Source organism: Caretta caretta, chromosome 1, assembly GCF_965140235.1.
Source record: "Caretta caretta isolate rCarCar2 chromosome 1, rCarCar1.hap1, whole genome shotgun sequence".
NCBI classification, from domain to species: Eukaryota; Metazoa; Chordata; order Testudines; family Cheloniidae; genus Caretta; species Caretta caretta.
In genome coordinates this window covers 330156225-330176358 of record NC_134206.1, presented here as the reverse complement: position 1 = coordinate 330176358, position 20134 = coordinate 330156225, and the positions used below count along the sequence as shown (strand labels likewise).

The window sequence follows — 20134 nt, the reverse complement described above, 5'->3', positions numbered from 1 at the left end:
TAACATAAAATGAATAGCAAAGTCTTCAGTGCACCTTGTAGAGTCTCTGGGTCTCCTCCCTGTGGGATATGTTCTGTTTATGTCCCAGTAAGAAGCAGGCTGGTGTTGCCAGCTTTGAAAGGCGTTAGCCCCCTTTGCTACAATCTGGAAAGTAGCCAAGGTTAAATGTTAATCAAATCCACAAATTTTTCCCCCTAAATTACATTGCTTGCGATTTCATGTAACAGTATTACGAAACTGACAATACCAGGGCCACATTCTATAAGTCCTCCTTCAATTTATACTCAAGCAAAACTTCCATTGATTTCAGAGTTTTGCCTGTGTAAAATCTTCAGGATTTGACCTGCTTGTACTTAGATAAAAGTGGCTGACAGACTCAACCTTCTGACCTGATATTATATTGATACAGACTTTAAAGGTTCTATGAGTCTGTTTAAAAAAAAACAAAACAAAAAAACAAACAACCCATAGAAGTCAATAGTACGGCTCCCATTAGCTTCAGTGGACTCTGGATCAGACCTTATGGGCTAGATTCACAAAGGTACTTGGGCATCTAGAGAGGCAGATAGTCACTTAAGCCCAACATTTCAGCTCCACTGACATGTGCAAAATCACGTCTCAGCTGCCACCTAACCCTGTGGGTGATTAAATTCCCATCAGTACCAAAATTCTCTGCGTGGGCCTGCTCAAAGCCACCTAAGTTCTGATGCTGCCCAACAGCTAATGAGCTGCTTGAATCCCACTCAAACCGAAGCCCCAGCAGGATTCTCAAACAAGGTGTTTCCCTGCCTACCTCTCCAATGCGGCCCAATCCTGTAGGTGTGCTCAGAGTGCACCTCTAGGGTCAGGCCCACTCAAAAGACAGCAAGGGGCAAGCAGGTTGGGAATTTTTCAGGGGTGTGGGTGTTCCAGATTCAGATCCCTGCTCTGTTAGATTTGGAGCTGGGATTTGAACCCTGTTTTCTACATGCCAGGTAAATCTCAACCACCAGGTTATAAGGGATTCTGGGATGGGTCTTTCTCAATCTCTTATTTGGAGCTGTTTCATTTTTGTATAAATAAATATTACCAGAGCAGGGACTTTAACCTAACTCTCCCACATCCTAGGCAAGTGCCTTAATCACCAGGCTGTAGAGTTACTCTTTTTTGCTCTCTGCCAAATGAATATTTAAATATTTATACCAAATGGACTACCTCTCACAGGAGAGAGAGAGAGAGGTCCACCCCAGAATGCCCAAGAGCCTAGTGATTGGGCCACTTACCTGGGCCCTAAGTCCCCACCCCTTTTTCTCTGCATTTCTCTCCCCGCTTGCTTTAGGTGGCTCCCCACTCAAAGTGCTGGATTCTGAGAATCTTTCTTTGGCATTGAACTCTTTCTTTCCATGTACTGTATGAGGAGCTGGGGCACCTAACTTGGGGCTGAGAATTCCAAATAGTGAGGCATTATAATGTTTAAGAACCTTGGTGAATCTAGCCCCGGGTCCTTACAAGAAATATTTTTCTCCTTATGAAAAAAAGTAGGGGCGAAAACTTTTAAAAACTGAGCATTTGAATTTCAGAGATGCTGAGCGTCCAAGTGAAATCAATGAAAGCTGGGGGGAGGGCTTCACATCTATGAAAATACATTTTAATCCTAACTTTGGGTATCCCAGATTGAAAATGTTGGTCATGGTGTCCTGGGGATTGAAAGTATTGGTGCAGAAGAACATTCATTTTGTAAATGCTGATGTCCTCAATGTGCTTTTCCAGGTCTGAATCCATTTGAGGAAGAAGACAATGTGAATGCAAAATTTGTAGAAGAAACAGCACTGAAACACACCATGATGCTTTTAGGCCTGTAGTACTGCTAAAATATATTGGGTTAATTCAAAAAACATGTCAGTCTTGCTACATATATCAACATTTCAACAAGCATATTTGCAACTAAAATTCCAGGGTTTAATACTTCTCAAAAATTGTTAATATTTAGAAAACAAATGTCCTATGAAACGATCCCAGTTTTCAGTTGCAACCATTAACTAGTAAAAAGCTGCCCAAAATAATATATGCTCCACTCTACTCATGCATGTATTGAGCAGGGACTAGACTGAAATTGCAGACTTGCTAGTAAATACAAGGAAGATGAAGGATTGGAGCTGGGGGAAAAATATATCTGATATAGACCTGGCTCTCCAGCTAAATATGTTTTTATTATTCAATTTTACACTGTGGAATGGCTTAACAGGAGTAGGTGTAGAAAGTTTCAGAATATGGTGGGAAAAGTTTCTTTAGAATTTTATTTTTATTCTAATACCAGACTTACAGGCAAGACATTCTTAAAAAAGAACAGTCCAATTACATTGTGAAATAATGAGAAATTGGCAGTTGTTATTGCACTGATGTATAAAGGATTTCTTTGAGATCGCATAGTATAGGCTAGAGGCAACAAATGCGGAGTAACTCTTTGTATATAATGTATTAATAAAGGTGTATAAATTCCTCATATAGGCAGTACATCTCTTAACAGTACTGCCCCCATGTCTTTGGAGTTGGGTTTTAATATATTTGCTCTCTCTGTAATGTGTATAAGAACTTCTCCTGATGTTTATAATGTACTGTACAATACAGCAGAATAAGAAAGCTTCTTTGGAAGCTTATCTTTACAGTGACTTTGATGAATTGTATTTAATTCTGCCCCTATGACTTTTAATGTTTTTAGATCAAGTGTTAGATTTTTAAAAAATTGCTACAGATTTTTTCCTTCAGTTCCCAGCTATATTTATACAGAACTGACCTAACCCATTTATTTTTTTAGCTGTGAGCTTTAACAGCAATAAAAAAGGAGTGCTTTGTTACCAAACAGGGAAAATTTGTGAACTTCAAACATGCTGAAATAGCATGGAACAGATGTACTTCCATTTAGGTAAGAAAATGTGCCAAAGTTTCAGAAGTAGTAAACTAGAATTAATTTGATGTTACTTTTTTTCTTTTTAATTCCGGTATGTTCCTCAAGCTCTCTGTATAACTACCTCTGTTATCTTTTCTCAGCATAGTTTCAAATAGGGGAGTATGTTCCCAAACTTGTGTACCTATTTCGTAGTGTTGAATGAGAGAGATTCAGCTCCCAGAAAGAGGGCCCTTTTTTCACTTTACTTCTTAGTATGTAAGATCATTCACTCTTTCTTCTCCTTTTGCTCCTTCTCAATAATGGGACTTGTTCCCTCTACTATGGTTGCCATCAGTGATAAAGGAGGATTAGCTTTCTCACTGGTCTGTAGTGAGAGAGAGGGCATTTTTTGATTTAAACAGACATGCTTGGCAATTATCTTCAGTCCAAACTGCTCCCCATATTGATTTATTTGTATAATGAATAAGGACATAGTTCAATTATGTTCATATTAAAAAGAAAAGCTACAAAATGTTCTCTTGTTAAATGCTTATAAAGTACAAACAGGTACAATAAACAAGTTAAAAACCAATTTTGATTGTTGTTCACTCCTCTTAACATTTCAAAATACTGGTATGTATTGCATACTGAACCCCTATTAGCAAGGATAAAGTGCTGCAGGGACTATTTGGCTATACTGTCTACTTCAAAAATATTTTGTTTACAGTGTGAATATTTTGGCAAACTGCTAGCAAACATTTAAAAACATTTACAATATTAAGAGCTGTTGGCTTTGCGTATTCAATTGCTACTACTAGACTTATGGTTTAGGTAGAACAGGATCACTTGTTCAGATTTCAATTGGCTTAACAATAGGTTTTCTTATGTGTCTCATATTTGAACCAGGTTCAGTTGGTTTGAAAGGAGCCAAAGCACCATAGGGACGTGGCAAAGGGAGAACATTTTCATCATCTGGGATGTATGCATTGGGGCGCTGCTCCGCTGTTGTATAGACACTATTTGGCGATGCATACTCTTCCTCTTCTGCAGTACGCTGTGAAGAAACACATTTTTAATCGGATACAACACTGACAGTCTGTTTTGCAATTCATTGTGAAGACAGTACTTAGAACTCCATTTACCACTTCTCAGCTATAGGGCAAAGCACTTTACAAAGAACACTACTGTACTAATATCCCCATTTTTACAAATGAGGAAACTGAGGTACAAAATACTGAAGTGACTGTCATAACATAGGGGAAACTGTTAATTCCAAAGCAGTTTTGTTGGGGAAGCCTTCCTTGGCCTCAAGGCAGTACTTTCTTTAAATGAGTGCACTGGGCACTCCTCGATGCTCAGGCAGCTTTTGCCAGAGAGAGGTGGAAAGACCATGGCCTGCCTTCATCCAGCCCTTGCGGAGGCTAGTGCTGTCAGGAGTGCTGTTAATGCACCCTACTGAAATTATACTTTTCCCCTGCCTCGTGAGCCTGAGGTTGAGGGAACCTCATACAAATAGGACATCTTTTTATAATATTGCCCCTACTTAGTGTGAACTCTCCCCCTACAGATCATTGGTTGTCCCAATTGGTTTTAAGGAGGCAAGCTGCCCATTAAGGAACTTGCAGCGTTTTCCCATGTGCTCTTCCTGCTCACTGCCATCTAGCAATCTAATCTCCCTTTGTCGCTGCCAGTCTAGCATCTACAAGCGCCTAAGAGAAAAGGTGGGGTTAGTTTCTTCCTTTGCACTCGCATCCTGAAACTGAACCCTCAGTATATTATCTGAAAAGATCAGTGCTCCTCTATCTTGCCACTATCCAAACAATTAAAATGTTTAAACTGATATGTAAAGCTTCCTTTTAGCACTAGACACCAGCTGACCAATTGGTGAATTTTCATTATATACAGTATGCAGGACTTCTGTTGTGACTCTCCACAAAGCAGCTTGGCAATAAGCTCTTCCACAAGGTCAAGCTCTTCCTAGGTCAGTCTTGCCCTATTCTTCAAGAAAACTCCCCGCCACCAAACTGGGGGGGATGGGAGATGGCCAATAAGAAGCCACACAGCAAAGCCCTTAAAAAAAGTAAATAAACTGGAACAATGTGAATGAATCTCAAATTGTATCATATGACAAAAACCTACCTTCTCTCTAGCTTCAGCTGCAGCTTTATGCATCTCCTCATTGCGCAATACCTTCATCCACTCAATCTCTGTTTCTTTAGGAGGAGGGAGACCTTTTTCTATCCTTGATGAGACAGTCAGCAAAAATTGTTCTTTATCCCTCATTTCCTGTTGCAGTTTAATGGTAATTGCTTGCTTCATGGATAACTCTGCAATGAGAGCCATCATCTTTTTGGTTTTATCTTTTATTTTCTGCTGTAGTTCATTCATCTGGAATCAATAACATTATACTTTAACCAGTTCTTCTCTTTACTTAAGAACCAATCTTGCTTTCAGGATCTGTATTTTCAGAGAATTAATGGAAAACTTTTTCATCAAACTGGCAGATAATAGGAAAGACAGAAAATCTATATGACTTTCTGGATGATATAGTGCTTTTATTTGTACAATACATATTAATCATTTTTAAAAGCCAGTAAAGTAAGATAAATATAATATATATGAGCTAATGCACATATTGTTTGTCTATTTCTTTTTCTGTTGAATTGGAAAGGAAAACTATCTCCCTTAACCCTATTAGTTATCACTTTCAATGTTAGTACTGCTAAGCCATACTGTTATTTTGGCCTAGACTTTAAAAAAATTAGTGTTCACATTTGTGTGTGCACAAATAACTTGCCACTTATTTGTGAATTTACATACACTGTTCAGTTACACATGCGTTTAAAAGCCTAATTTATTTGTTGTTTGCACATTTGAAAATACAATGTACAGAAGTGTGGGGCAGAAAAATTATTGGAAAAATTTTCACATAAGGTACCCATGAAATCCCCACCCAGCTGATGAGCCAAGAAAATAATGTATAATTTTTGTGAAACTGTCATTGTCCCAAGGGACCATAAAATAGAGGCTGGGGGTTCGGTACTGGATGGAGGAAAAATTCACCTTAACTGCCTATTTTTTAAAGAATGGTTCTACATTTAAAAATAAATGTCACATTCCTAGTCACCCAGTCTGCTTCTTGTGTACATTCAGAGCCATACCAGCTCACTTTCAGTAAAAACAGTGAGTACAATGTTTTCACTCCTGTTGGCACGGCAGAACCAACCCAGCTATTAAAAAGGCAGGCCCGGGATGAAATCCTGGCCCCACTGAAGTCAATAGCAAAACTCTTTAACTTCATAGTGCAGAATTTCATCCTGCAAGCTGTTCCATATTGTGCACAGTGAACAGCATTGTACACCAAATTGTATTCACTTATGCCTGCATGAGCCCAGTAAAGGCAACTGGAGGTATAATATCAAGGCAATGGGGTTGTACAAAGGTAACCTTTCTGCAAGTCAGCTAGGCTCTTACTGGTGATGATGCACAAGAACGAACCCCAGCTTGACTCCCAGCATATATGATAGTTAGAAACAGCATCTTTAAGTGTTTAAGTGACCATTGTTATGGAGAATTATTGAAAGAGGAAAAGAATCAATGCCATTTTTATCCACAATATCCTTTTCTACAGTCACTCCTAATAGTAGAACCACACTTTAAACAAACATAGGTTAGCAGCAGCCATGTTAAATTTCCCTGTAGAAAACAACTTAAACATGTTTGTTGCTGTAATGGTCTGTTCTTATTTATCTGGATCTGTTCAAACTCCAACCCTAATACCTGGAAAGAAAACAAGGCTGAGCCAGATTTTCTTCATTCACTTCAGTTTTCTTCTGTCTTTGGTTGTCTCTTTTCACCTCACTTGTTATCAGTGTCTCTGTTCTGACATTGCTTTTTCTTTAACAAACCTCTTAAGTTGGGTTTTTCTTTTCTGAGAGCCTCCTTTATCTTTTCAAAATATTAGCTCTATGAGGCAGGCAGAAATAAATGTGATAGACATAAGGAAAAATGATTGTTTTGAGAATTTTCTTTAACGCAAGGATGTGTGGTTATCTCAGCCTAAAGTGTGTAAGAAAAACCTGCCTGCTGGCTCAACGTATCTCCTTTCAGATTGCAGGAGTATGGAGCCTGTCTGTGTTTTTCCTATTATTGAGCAGGTCCACATAGTTGTTGGAAACTATTGGTTGGAGGATTCATTCAAAAAGGAGACTACCTTCACCATTTTGCTTAGCTATTAAGCACCCGACCTCAGAAATAAGAAATATGGATACATACTGGATGCCTGGAAACAAAGAGTTTGATCTGATACTTACCCGTTTTGCTAATATCAGCGTGTCTTTCTTCCCATTCTCTGTCTTGGTACAAAGTCTATCTGTTAGCCGTGAAACTTGCTCATAAATAAAGTCCTTCTCCAACAATTTCTCCTCCTTTTGTACCAGCTGTATTTCTAACTGTAATGAGAACAAACCCATACACAACCGTGAATGAGTAGGAGTAAGATCTGCTCACAATCACTTTGCAATAGATACATTTTTACAGACTTGACAGCTTTTTCAAATTGTGTAAATAAATAACAGCATAAATAACCACTTCAAAATGAATCCTTTCCTGAATGACCAAGACTACAACTCTAACACTAACTCCAAGTCTCAGTACAGAACTTATTTAGTTTCTGTATTACTGCTTTAATTTAAAACAAAAGGAACTTTCTGGCTCTTCATGGTTGTAGAGAGAAACCTGAAAAATGTAAGTCCTAAAGTCTCAAAAACCAGAAAGCAAATAAAAAGAATGCAAAATATACATTTGTATAAAAAAGTCTTATGCTTTTTAAGCTACTTTTTTTTTTTAATTGGCAACCTGACTTTGGATTTAGGTTGGTTTTGGGGTTGACAATACTGGGCACCTGTGGGCTCACATTAATGCTGCTGTGGTCTGCCCTGATTGCTCCTATGCAGAGCTGCTCCTCACAGCTTTCATGGACAGCTGTGTGCTGTGCTGCAGTGCCCACAAGCCTAGCTCAAAGATTTTTTTAACTCTCCATGTAGAAGTTTAATAAAAAAGAAAAGACTGTTTGCATTTTTCTAGGGCAGTGGTTCTCAATTTGTTTACCATTGTGGGCTGCATATGCAGCTCTCTGTTATATGTGGGCTGCATCCATACAGTATATGTACGATCTGTATGGCCCTGATGATGTCACATGGGTTGAGAACCACAGTTCTAGGGTAATCCAGCCATCTATTGTGATAAATTCTATTGTCAGACATGCTGTGTTACCTCTTCAATCTTTTTGAACAGTTCAGGTAGTGATGGGTCCTTTCCTTCCAGGGTTCGCTTTCTGTTCTTCCCCTCAGGATCAGAAAAGTGTTTCTCCAGACTTTTAATTCTGTCCTTGCACTGAGAATACTATCAAACAAGAAAACATAACTGTCAGGTTTGTGGTGGTTTTAAACAACCAGTTTGGTGAGTAAACAAAAAAGTCATTGTTACATGATAAATGAAGTAGCCAATCACAGATGAGAAATTAAATGGTCTTATCTCATGAATTATACTGCTGTCCTTAAAAAAACAACAACGAGGAGTCCTTGTGGCACCTTAGAGACTAATAAATGTATTTGGGCATAAGCTTTCATGGGCTAGAACCCACTTCATCAGATGCATACATGTATTTAGACCTGCTCCTGTATCTTCCACTCCATACATCTGATGAAGTGGGTTCTAGTCCACGAAAGCTTATGCCCAAATACATTTATTAGTCTCTAAGGTGCCCCAAGGACTCCTCGTTTTTGCTGATACAGACTAACACAGCTACCGCTCTGAAACCAGTCACTGATGTCCTTAGTGATGCTTTGGTCCAATTTTGGCTGATTTATACACTAAGAACCCTACTGAAGTTAATGAGGGGATATAGGATAGATTGGTAGGGCAGAATTAGCCTTATTTGTGTTTTTATCACAGGCCCCCCCCCAACAGCTATTCACGTTTCAAACCCATCTTCAAACACTTGTTCGGCCGAGGCCTTCCTCACACACAGCAAAGTGACCTGGGCTTCTTCTCTTGGTAAATCATGCCTCTGGAATGTCAGCGTGCATGACGCCAGCCCTTTGAGTGACGAGACGCTCCCGCACTTCTGGTGTACTCAGTGGGAGGTTTGGAAAAAAGCTGCCTCCTTTGGCACCAAGTCCAGCTAGCTGGGGGGTTGGCGGAAAGGAGAGTTTTCCTGCTTGGAGTGGCTGGGGGAATCCATAACCGATCCCTTGAGAACACAGAGGATGGAATGAGGGCAGAAGGGGAGGCTGCTGTGGGATTACTAGAGTGAGAATTTTCTTTAGGCGAGGACACCATGGCTCTCAGGCAAACCCTGGATAGATGGAAACTCTCTTCTCTTCACCAGAAAGTGGGGGTTTCATTTCCCTCTTTATCCCCAGACCATTTTTTGAATCATGCAAATACACTGTATTTTCAGTGCCTTGGTCACTCTGTACCCAGCAGATGAGGACTAGCTCAACACCCCTGTGTCGGAGATGAACTACCTTGTTCTCCATTGCCTTTCCCAGGAGTGGGAATAGGGACTAGTCATAGACCATACGAAATACAACAAAGGAAGTATATGTGCAACTGCTGAGGCCAACGATTCACAGCCACGTTGCTGAGACCAGCCCTCCTCTTCTGGCCCCTGCTGCCTGTTATCTTTGTACTGGCACCTATATTACTCAGAGCAGAGAGGGAAAATGCCTCAGTGTCTGTACTTGTGGAAACCCAGTAACAGAAATTACCCAGAAAGGAAAGAGGCAAAAAAAAAAAGTTCAATAGCGGAAATAAAAATGAGACACAGACGCTAGTGATGTTGCTATTAACGCTTACAAGTTGTACAGCAGTTCACATCTTCAGCTCCTTGAACATTGTTGGGCTCCTGTCCAAGAGGCACAACACAGACTCCAACTTCTCATTTCTTCGGCATAGCTTTCCCGCTCAATAAGTTACACACACACACAAAGAAACAAAACCCTGTAAACTCACCAAGCTATTGCTCCTAAAGGCTGGACAGAGCCACTGTGAGCTCAGTTTTTGAATACTGGAAGGCATTCAGATCCAATGGTAATGGGAGGAAATAAAAGTAGCTAGCTGAAACACAGATCAGGACAAGTGACACAGGCAAGGGCTGTGGGGGTGTTGTCAAGGGACACAAGACAGCGACAAAGGACAAAGAGGGGCCCCGGCAGCAGGGCCATATGATTAGGGAACAGGAGTAAAGTCCAGGAGAAGGTAGAGTTCAGTGTCGGGGAAAAGCTGAAAGAAGTAGGAAGGGACCTGGCACTGGTTTCCGTGGGAGCACAGACGGGCGCTGAGGAGACTGCCAAAGAGATTTCTCTGGGATTATGAGAGGAGGATGCTGGGGAGAACACGTCCCTCATACAAATTCAGAGACAATAGGCAGATGGTGATCTGCCAATTTTTGTGTACATTTTGTGTACACTTCAGGTTAACTTTTCCATCTGGCATGCACATGTACATGGTGGTGGGGGCTCCTGATGAGAGTTTAAAAACAGCCGATCACAGACAAAAAAAGATAGGTGATTAATTTTTGTAAATCTCATGATTTTTAAGCCAATCTCTTGATTCTTTTTAGTCTACCTCCTGATGTTTGAACTTGCAGGATTGGCAATACAGTGTTAGTCCATTTTTGCAACATGACATATTTGGTATATCTATAGTAATCTATCATGGGTTAATCTGTTGGGATATTAATCTTTCAGCACTAACGTAAACATGATGCAAATAATTAGGTCTAAAGACAATCCGTATACTCTCAGGTGAAAAATTACGAGGGAGATAGTTGTCTTGGGCTCTTGCAGCCACAATGATTTACCATAAATGAAGAAATATTTAGGCCTAACCACAGGAATAGTTTCACCGGAGGTTCAGTGCTGGCCATGTGTTTTTTGATGTGTAGAAATGCAAACACAGATCTGTGAGAGCTGATAGATGTGCTGCTATGATAATGATACCAAGTATCAGAGAGGTAGCCATGTTAGTCTGTATCCACAAAAACAATGAGGCATCCAGCGGCACCTTAAAGACTAACACGTTTATTTAGCCATAAGCTTTCGTGATGCATAAATGTGTTAGTCTTTAAGGTGCCGCTGGATGCCTCGTTGGTTTTTTGCTATGATAATGGAAAGTCACCAGAACATTCAGTTTAAGCACTTTTTTCTTGCGAAAAAGCAGCAGCCATCTCTTCCTGTTCTAAGAAGTAGCAGCACAGAAAAGAACCTTAAAAACTTTTAAAAAAGGGAACTAGCCATTAGACAAACAAGTCACAATGTAAGATTGCTGTCCCTTCATTTGTCCAATCATGTTTTGGTTCCAAACATGCATCATTTGGGTTGGACCACAGGGGGATTGAGAAATACTTTTGATGCTAGTTAACTAGAAACACGAGCACAACAATACACTGAGTTTTGCAAAAAAGAAGAATTTAAAAACAAATCTATGATAAATAACAGGATGTAGCTACAGTTCCAGTTGTATTTCACATCTGGGTCTCAGTCATGTAAACCTACTCATCTGCACAATCCATATTGATGAGACTAGTCATGTGAGTAGAGACCGCTCACTCAAGAGTTTGCAGGAGTGGGTCTCTACTCTGTAAATGATGTTTTTGTCAGAGGATACACCTACCAACTCAGACCAGACACATTTATAAAGTTTCACACTACACTTAAATATAGACTTACGGGTGTTTCTGAAGTGCAAACATCCCAGATTCTTAAGTATGCATTTAAATGTAATGAGAAAAAGGTTTTATAATGTATTCAAAATAAAAATAATAAGCAGCTTAAATAGTATCAATGCAAAGTTTTCATTTTCACAGGTGAAAGAGAATACATATAGCTTTATATGAAGGTACTCAACCCAAGGGTACAAAAAATAAATGGCATGCATGTAAATAACCATGCTAATGTATTTGTATAACTGTTTGACTATAATCTTCTTTCTTTATTTTCTTCACTCACTTGCCTTATACGTCAATGTCAGCTGTGGGTAAAACTGTTTCTTGTTTCATAGATTTTACATTTTAAGACCAGAAAATACCATTCTGATGATCTGTTCTGACCTCCTGCATAAAACAAGCCATAAATTTTTCACCCCGTCATGACACTGGATAAATTCTGAGGTTAATGCCTTTACCTCTCACAGGTTAGTCCCTTTTTGCTGGCTTAGGAGTGAAGCTGTCTCCTTAAGCACTAAGTGGCTCAGCAGGTCTGCACTTTGGACCAATTACCATTTAATGCCAAATATTTCTCATTGATGCATGAAGACAGATTAGTGCTCATGGCTCACTTCAGTCTGCAGAACCAGTCCCTGGATATGCAATTCCAATTAAAGGTTGTATGGTATTTATACCTGGGGGCACTCTGGGGCCTAGTGGCACCCCCCCACACACACACACAGTCTGGCACCTGAGGTGACTGCCTCAGTTTGCCTCATGGTAAGGCCAGCCCTGACTAGATGCCTAACACTGATAGTAACTAAAGCATCTAATCCTAATGATTATTATTTGATATTTAGCATGCTACTAGTTTCTGATCTCTATTGCTAGTAGCTTATCTGGCATTAGACGTTAGAATCTACCACACTCTAATGCTAGAGATGCATGTGGAGAGAGTGGCAAGGGTGAGAAGGAGAGGAAGAAAAGTGGTGGGTGTAAGAGGGGATGGCAGTCAAGGCTGGAAGAATAGTAAAGAGTTGGAATGCAAAGTGGGTAACAAAGGTTGAGAAGTATAAAGAAGGGAAAAGAGGAAGTAGAAAAGAGGAAGAAAAGATCACAGGCAACAGAAGAAAGAAAAAACAGAGAAAAGAACACAGAAAAGAGATACTTATTATTATTATTTGTATTATAGAAGCATTTAGCCCCCACCAGAAATCAGGGTCTCATTGTGCTTGTAAGAGATACAGCCTATCCCGAAAAACTTATAGTTTAAACAGACAAGACAGACAAAGGGTGGGAGAAAGGACATGTTGCTATTTCTATCTTACAAATAGGGCACTGAAGCACAGATAGATTAAGGCCAAGATCTTCAATGGTATTTAGGCTCCTAACTTCCATTGAAATAAATGAAAGTTAGGAGCTTAAATACCTTTGAGGATCTGGGCCTAAGTGACTTGTCCAAAGTCACATAGGAAGTCTGTGGCAGAGCCAGCAATTGAACCCAGAGCTCCTAAAGCCTAGTCCAGTACATTACCTATAGAACCATTTTTCCTAGAGACAAGGGGCTGGCTCAGGGACTGAATTAGGTTTGGTGTCACTGATTGGATTCAAAGCTGAATCAATATTAAGGGTCAGATTTGTATCCACTGCATTGGGTCAATATCTTATGCAAATGACTGTTCTTGAAAGACACTTGGTACATCTGAACTGGAACCAGATACTAGAACACTTATGAGTTTGAACACAACCAGGGACCAAAGCCCCAGGAACAGATTCACATCAAGTCCAGAGTTTCAAATTCAGCAATCCACCCCAAAATTCTGAGTTTGAATTCCAGATTATAGTTTTCATCCATATCTAGGAGATACAACAAAACAAATAGAATGTGTCTCACCAGAGACAGTGCCTATTGTCAATCTCAGATGAGGAGTGTTGACTCCGAAAGAGCTAATTGGGATGTCAGAAAGTGGCAGAAGTAATGAGAGAGTTGGATCAACTGGCCTACAGTAAGAACAAGATGAGGGCATGACCTCTTGCTTTTAAAATTCTGATGACTCATTATTTGCCATTGGTCACTGGAACAATCTCCCACTTGGGAAAATTTCTGAAACGTACCCTGTCATTAATATCATGCCCACTATGCTTCACTGCTTTCTGATTTTATGCTGATTTTATTACATGAGAAACTAAACAAAAAACAGCAATAGTCTCCCTTTACATAAACCTTTATGTTCGATAAGAAGTGTCACCATGAAGGAGAAGCTACAGGATGTTTACAATTTCTGCTACAGTATCAACCCAAAGTTTCACAACTCTCTTTGCTTCAGTTCAGGAAACAACACCTCTGTGTTTTGTCACTGCACTTGCCTGACTGACTCACCATATCATTTCGAATCTCAGATGAAAAATCTTTGTTCCCTCTGGCTCATTTCCATAGTTTCTCACTCCCTCTATTCATTATGTAACTCTGTAACTCAATTAATTACAGTACCCCTATAAAGTTCTTTGGGGTACAGTTTTATGAAAGACACCATGCGAAACTGTATTCTCTTAGCTGTACATGCAATTTCCCTAAAAGAGCAGAGGTAATAGAATACTGCAGTGTTATCTTACGATGAGTCACAATCTCTAGTCTATGCAACTACTAGCATCAGTGATGCACCATAAATTACAATTCTGTACAGAAGCAAACAGAATATATATGGAAAAGATTACCATCTGGAGATAAGGTCAGAAGTAAATGAGCCATTTCAGAAAGCAAAGGAAGAATGTCCACAACAATGATGAACACTACAGCTTGTTAATTGTTGAATGTCATTTTTGTAATAAGAGCTAAAACTCCGTTTTTTGTATGGGGAACATGTACATGGATTATATCATAGTAGGCAGCATAGTCTCCAGAGTAGGTTTAAGGTCAAGTATTTTCAGTGAATTGAGCTACTATTTTGCAAAGTGGAAAGACTGAAAAAAGACACAGCCAATACATTTTTGACTAATTTCAGACAGTGCCTGTTTTTACATGATGCCTTATGCCTATCCTACAGTTTAACCATGCTGATGTTTAAAGCAACATTATTCTTATCTTAGGCCCCAACCACTTCAGCAAGTGTGCAAGTTTAATCGTGTGAGTTGACTGAAGTCAATAGGACTACAAACTTTCTTAAAGTTACGCACATGCTTAAGTGCTTTACTGGATTGGTACCTTAATGTTTTGTCCGTTTGTGTCAACCATACTGTTCACACTGTAGCTTTTCATATAGAATGAACTTAAATTCCCACAACTGTGGTTTAATTTCTTTTATCAGAACACAGAGTAGTACAAACTGAAATAATTTATGTATTTAAAAAAATGAAAATAAAACCTACCCTCCCCAAAATTAGTTCTCTAATTCCACCTACCTGAATTTGAAGTACCACCAGATCTGCATCCAAGGCATTCTTCATGGGCAGCATTTTCAGGGACAACTCAATCTGTCTCTTTTTCTCAGCTAGCTTCAGCTTCAGAAATCTGATCTTTTCATCCATGACTTGCATCTCAATATCACCATTTCTACTCATCATCTCCTGAATGTTTATTTTTTCATAGAAAATACATACTTCTTCCTCTCGCTCTATGAGCAAAACACCACTGCAACAGACCCAAAATTAAAATCAGGTTTTAAAATTTTCCATTCACATTCAATGTTAGTTCCATTCAAGAATGCAAGTGGCAGATTTTAGCACTAGCAATCATCTCTGAAAATGTGCACAGATTTCATAAAATCCTTATTTAATCCTTTACAGTATTATTAACCAATGACAAAAATGTTCATGTCTGTAAGAATGAGTGGACATAGAGCTGTAAACATAACCTATGTGCTGGTCTCCCAGCATACTTTTTTGACAATTCTATTACCTTCTGTCATAATATAAAAGGAAGGGTAACCACCTTTCTGTATACAGTGCTATAAAATCCCTCCTGGCCAGCGGCAAAACCCTTTCAACTGTAAAGGGTTAAGAAGCTAAGATAACCTCGCTGTCACCTGACCAAAATGACCAATGAGGAGACAAGATACTTTCAAATCAGGAGTGAGGGGGGGAAACAAAGGGTCTGTCTGTCTGTGTGATGCTTTTGCTGGGAACAGATCAGGAATGCAGCCTTACAACTGTTAGTTAGTAAGTAATCTAGCTAGAAATGTGTTAGATTTCCTTTTGTTTAATGGCTGGTAAAATAAGATGTGCTGAATGGAATGTATATTCCTGTTTTTGTGTCTTTTTGTAACTTAAGGTTTTGCCTAGAGGGATTCTCTGTGTTTTGAATCTGATTACCCTGTAAGGTATTTACCATCCTGATTTTACAGAGGTGATTCTTTTATCTTTTCTTTAATTAAAATTATTCTTTTAAGAACCTGATTGATTTTTCATTGTTCTTAAGATCCAAAGGTTTGGGTCTGTGTTCACTTGTACAAATTGGCGAGGATTATTATCAAGCCTTCCCCAGGATAGGGGGTGTAGGGCTTGGGGGGATATTTTGGGGAAAGACGTCTCCAAGTGGGCTCTTTCCCTGTTTTTAGTTTCAAACGGTTGGTGGTGGCAGCATACTGTTCAAGGCCAAGGCAAAGGTTGTACCTTGCGGAAGTTTTTAACTTAAGCTGGTAAGAATAAGCTTAGGGGATCTTTCATGCAGGACCCCACATCTGTACCCTAGAGTTCAGAGAGGGGAAGGAACCTTGACACCTTCCATGGAAGTTTATTTAAAGAATGGATTATCCTGGTCAGTGATATTCATCTCTTGTGCCTTCTCATACCACATCTGTGCACTTATACACAAACAGGGGAGGATGATATTAATCTCTCAGGGGATTCAATAGCCAATACAGTTGTTATTATAGATATTATTCTGTGGGTTGTACAATGTAACCAATGAAGAAATGCCAAATAACTATATATTGTAATGCACAGCTTTCTCACTCTCAATTCAGATATTGCCATTCTAGTGAGGCCAAATTTCAGGTATCTAGCATTCCTGGTTAGAAGGTTTCCTCCTTTTAAAAATATTGTTGATACAAGGAAACAAACAAAAATAACTTTGGCTAATGGTAGGCCTGTTCCAGGACTATTTTCCATTTCAAAATTTAAACATAAATCTAAGGCCAGTTTATATTTATAGGCAAAATACAACAGTATCTTCAGCCCGAACACCGGGTCAAAAAGGGACCCTCCCCAGCCCGGTGAAAATGAGTAAGTGAGTGAGGGTGGGGGACAGCGAATGATGGAGGGAGCGAGGATGGAGTGAGCAGGGTAGGGCCTCAGAGAAGGGGCGGGGCATGGGTGTTTGGTTTTGTGTGATTAGAAAGTCGGCAACCCTATCTATAACAATAAACTGCAGATGGACACCAGAACTAGATCCTATGAAGAAATGGCATCTTTCATCAATTGTTGGTTACCATTTTAAATAAGTGAAATGTCATGGAAGTGACTCAAGGTGTTTTATGTGTCAAATTACCCTGTTTCTTACCTCTCATTTCGACGCAGAACAGCCCTTTCATATTTTTTGCGTAGCTGCACCATTTCCTCTTCAATGTGGGTGAGCATATTGGTGAGTCTGTCAACATCCAGTAACTGTTGCTCTCTTTTTTCCTTCATCTCTTGCAGAGTTGCAGTAATTTTGCAGACATCACTTTGGATGCTGTCTTTGATTGCAATATTATTTGAATGCTTCAGAAGGTTTTTCTGCAGTTTTCTTTAATAAAAGCAACAGAGAAAAGGGAAGGATTTTTGTAATTTCAATTCACTTAATATATCAGAACTTGGCCTTTATCCTCAGTTACACTAAAGCCCTTTACACCTCTTTGGCAGTACACAGGAGCATTAAAAGGGGTGGAAACAACCCTCTAAGAATGCCCCTTTTGCAGAAGGCCTCCCAACTCTGTATAGAACTGGATAAGGCCTCTACAATTCTTTCATTCTCAGCCCCTCAGAATAAGAGGTGCATCAGGCACAGAGAAGGGCTATGCACTATGGCTATTCTCTGCCTCCCAGGGTGCCGCAGGAGATAAAGTCATAGGAAATAACACTGATACAAAATTTTCTAAATGTACATAAAGTCTAACTCTATCTCTATTTAAATAATAATACTGAAATAATGTCTTGCACTATTCTAGTGCCTTTAATTCAAAGATCTCCAAGTGTTTTACAAACATGAATTATTCCTCACCTCACTCTCATGAGAGAGAAAAGTATTAACATCCCCATTTTACAGATGAGTAAACTGATGTAAAGAGAGGTTTGAGTGGCTAAAGTACAATCAAATAGCGAATCAGAGGCAGAATGAGAATAAAAACTAGAACTCATGATTCCCAGAGATCTGTATTCTCAAACCACTGGATGATGCTCTCTCACTGATAAATTGGATTTCAGTTTCCACATAGTCCATTCTTCTAAATTGCTAATAAGATGGTATTTAGAATTACTTTACTCCATCTGGAGTGAGTATCACTGCTAGTTCAAATACTATTTATCTCTGCTATAAAGAAATTAATCTTAACAGACACTAGAGGCTTTATAGGAGGAAGTGTGATCTCATGGTTAGGTCTCTTGGATTCTATTTTTGACTTTGCCATTGAGTAGCTTCGTGACATAGGCTGTCATTAAGCCTCTCTGCCTTAGTTTCCCCTCATCTAAGTGGGGATAATAAGACTTCTCTACTTCACAAGGTGCTATGAGATTTATTTAAATATTTGTCAAGAAAACTGAGATAGATGCTGTTACAGAAGTACAAAATATTATTAAATATTTTATGGATGAACTATTTGCTTGGTGGACACATTCAATACATCTGTTCCCTAAACTGCCCAGACTGCAGCAGGCCAATGACAGTATGGTGTTAAATCCTGTTTCCCATGCAAAGACCAAGTAAATAAGCTTGGCACCAGGCAGGTCCATGTCACCCGGGTAAGAACGACTCTTGTTCCCAGGGGGTGGAACCACTGTGCAGCTACTAAAGCATCAGTAGCTCTGGCTCTAAGCAGTGCAAAGGCCATTGATTATGTACAGAGGCAGATCCAATGTCCTTATTCCATTCCTCCCCTGACCCACTTGACTCTCAAACCCAGCTGTATAGAGCTGTAAATACAAGAAGAGCGCCACAATTCACAAATGGAAGAGTTGAGCTCCACAGTTCACAGTGAGTGTAGACTCCCTGAATGGGCTCTTGAGATCCTGCCTCCTGCCTACACACAATGGAATCACACCAGCGTCTGGGGCTCCCTGTGACTGAGGAGGATGGGGCAAGTTTTGCCTCATAATGAACAAGTCCCACTTTACAACACCATCCATTGATAAATAATGATATCCTAAGCCTTCAGAGGTTAAAGGAATCCAGGAATGTTATTCAAAGGAAATATTTACTTTGACACTTACCTTTCTTTAATTATAACATTGCTCCTTAAAATTTCCATCTCATTCTCTAGCATTTTTGCTCTCTCTTTAATTTCAGTTGTTTTCTGGCGAGCAGTCTGCACCAGGTTTACACATTTGTTTCTCTCATTTCGAATAAGGTCATACATTTTAGCAAATCCTTTGAGTCTGAAAAAATGCAAGTATTTAAGGAAATGGTTATTATAATGCTTATACATAAATAATTTAAATGGGTTATTGCTTTAGAAAAAGTGTCATTTCCTCTAGTGTATTGTTATAATTCTCTTACTGCCTTTGGATTGCTTTCTTCTTCTTCTTATATTCCCTTATTTCAAGTTCCTTTGTTTTTATCTCTTTAATAATGTTGTGGAGCCTTATCTGAAACATAAATAGCATTGAACATTTTTGATAGGTCAGGATCTGCAAAGAAAATTCCAAATATGAAGTTGAGTTGAAGAAACTTGTTTATGTCATCTTAAATGATACAGGACGTTACAAAAACTGAATTTTCATAGATAAGAAGGAATCAGTGAGGAAAATTATTCTAAAGACTCATATTTTGTTCTAACTATAGTAAAATCAGAGATGTCTTTTGATTACTAGTGGAAGAGTAACCATGAAGGACAAAAAGAAGGATAATAACCTTCCTTTCAAAGATTGCTAACAATTTCAGGGAACACAATTCACTTACATAAAGTCATTCAACAACATTATTATTACTGTAGTTAAGATAATAGTTTGATGCTGCATCTTAACATTTATCAGTCTTTCTTTGAGAAAGCATACAGCTTGCAAAGTGTTGATTGACACCTAAGAGTTGCTGAATATCCTCTATTCCTACTAGCGTCAATGAGAGTTGAGGGTACACAACACCTTTCAGGGGAAGCTGAATACCTTGCAGGATTGGTTAATAATGAGAATATTGTAAATCACTGGACAAAATTAATCCTTTCATTGAAGTCAGTAGGGTTGTACTAAGAATGAACATGCCCCATTTGCTCTTATCCAAATTAGGTCTTAACTCCCATTTCAGCAGGATTCCTGATACTGCATCATCTGCCTGTGAGGAAGCAAGGAGGCAAAAGAGCTCTGTATCCTTTAGCTATTTAGTGCCCTAATTCCCTCAGTCTTTTTGCTTCTCTTTGTCTGAGCACGGCATT

General features: G+C 39.2%; 2 protein-coding genes across 10 annotated transcripts in view; one reads left to right on the top strand and one right to left on the bottom strand.

Annotated features, from left to right (window-relative positions):
* The window catches only part of GSAP (gamma-secretase activating protein), a 62679-nt gene extending 59221 nt beyond the window's left edge, over positions 1-3458 (top strand). For all 7 annotated transcript variants that reach the window (XM_048836431.2, XM_048836429.2, XM_048836432.2 and 4 more), the window contains one exon: positions 1750-3458. In XM_048836431.2, the coding sequence (XP_048692388.1) occupies positions 1750-1841 (92 nt within the window). In that variant the 3' untranslated portion in view covers positions 1842-3458. The remainder of the gene's footprint in view (positions 1-1749) is intronic.
* Positions 2263-20134, bottom strand: part of CCDC146 (coiled-coil domain containing 146) — a 114083-nt gene continuing 96211 nt past the window's right edge. For 2 of the 3 annotated variants that reach the window (XM_048836426.2, XM_048836428.2), the window contains exons 12-19: positions 19264-19394; positions 18978-19142; positions 17074-17298; positions 14976-15204; positions 8141-8269; positions 7180-7317; positions 5006-5254; positions 2263-3920 (exon numbers count right to left, since the gene is read on the bottom strand). In XM_048836426.2, coding sequence (XP_048692383.1) covers positions 3717-3920; positions 5006-5254; positions 7180-7317; positions 8141-8269; positions 14976-15204; positions 17074-17298; positions 18978-19142; positions 19264-19394 — 1470 coding nt within the window. In that variant the 3' untranslated portion in view covers positions 2263-3716. The remainder of the gene's footprint in view (positions 3921-5005; positions 5255-7179; positions 7318-8140; positions 8270-14975; positions 15205-17073; positions 17299-18977; positions 19143-19263; positions 19395-20134) is intronic. The other variant, XM_048836427.2, reaches the window with a different exon arrangement.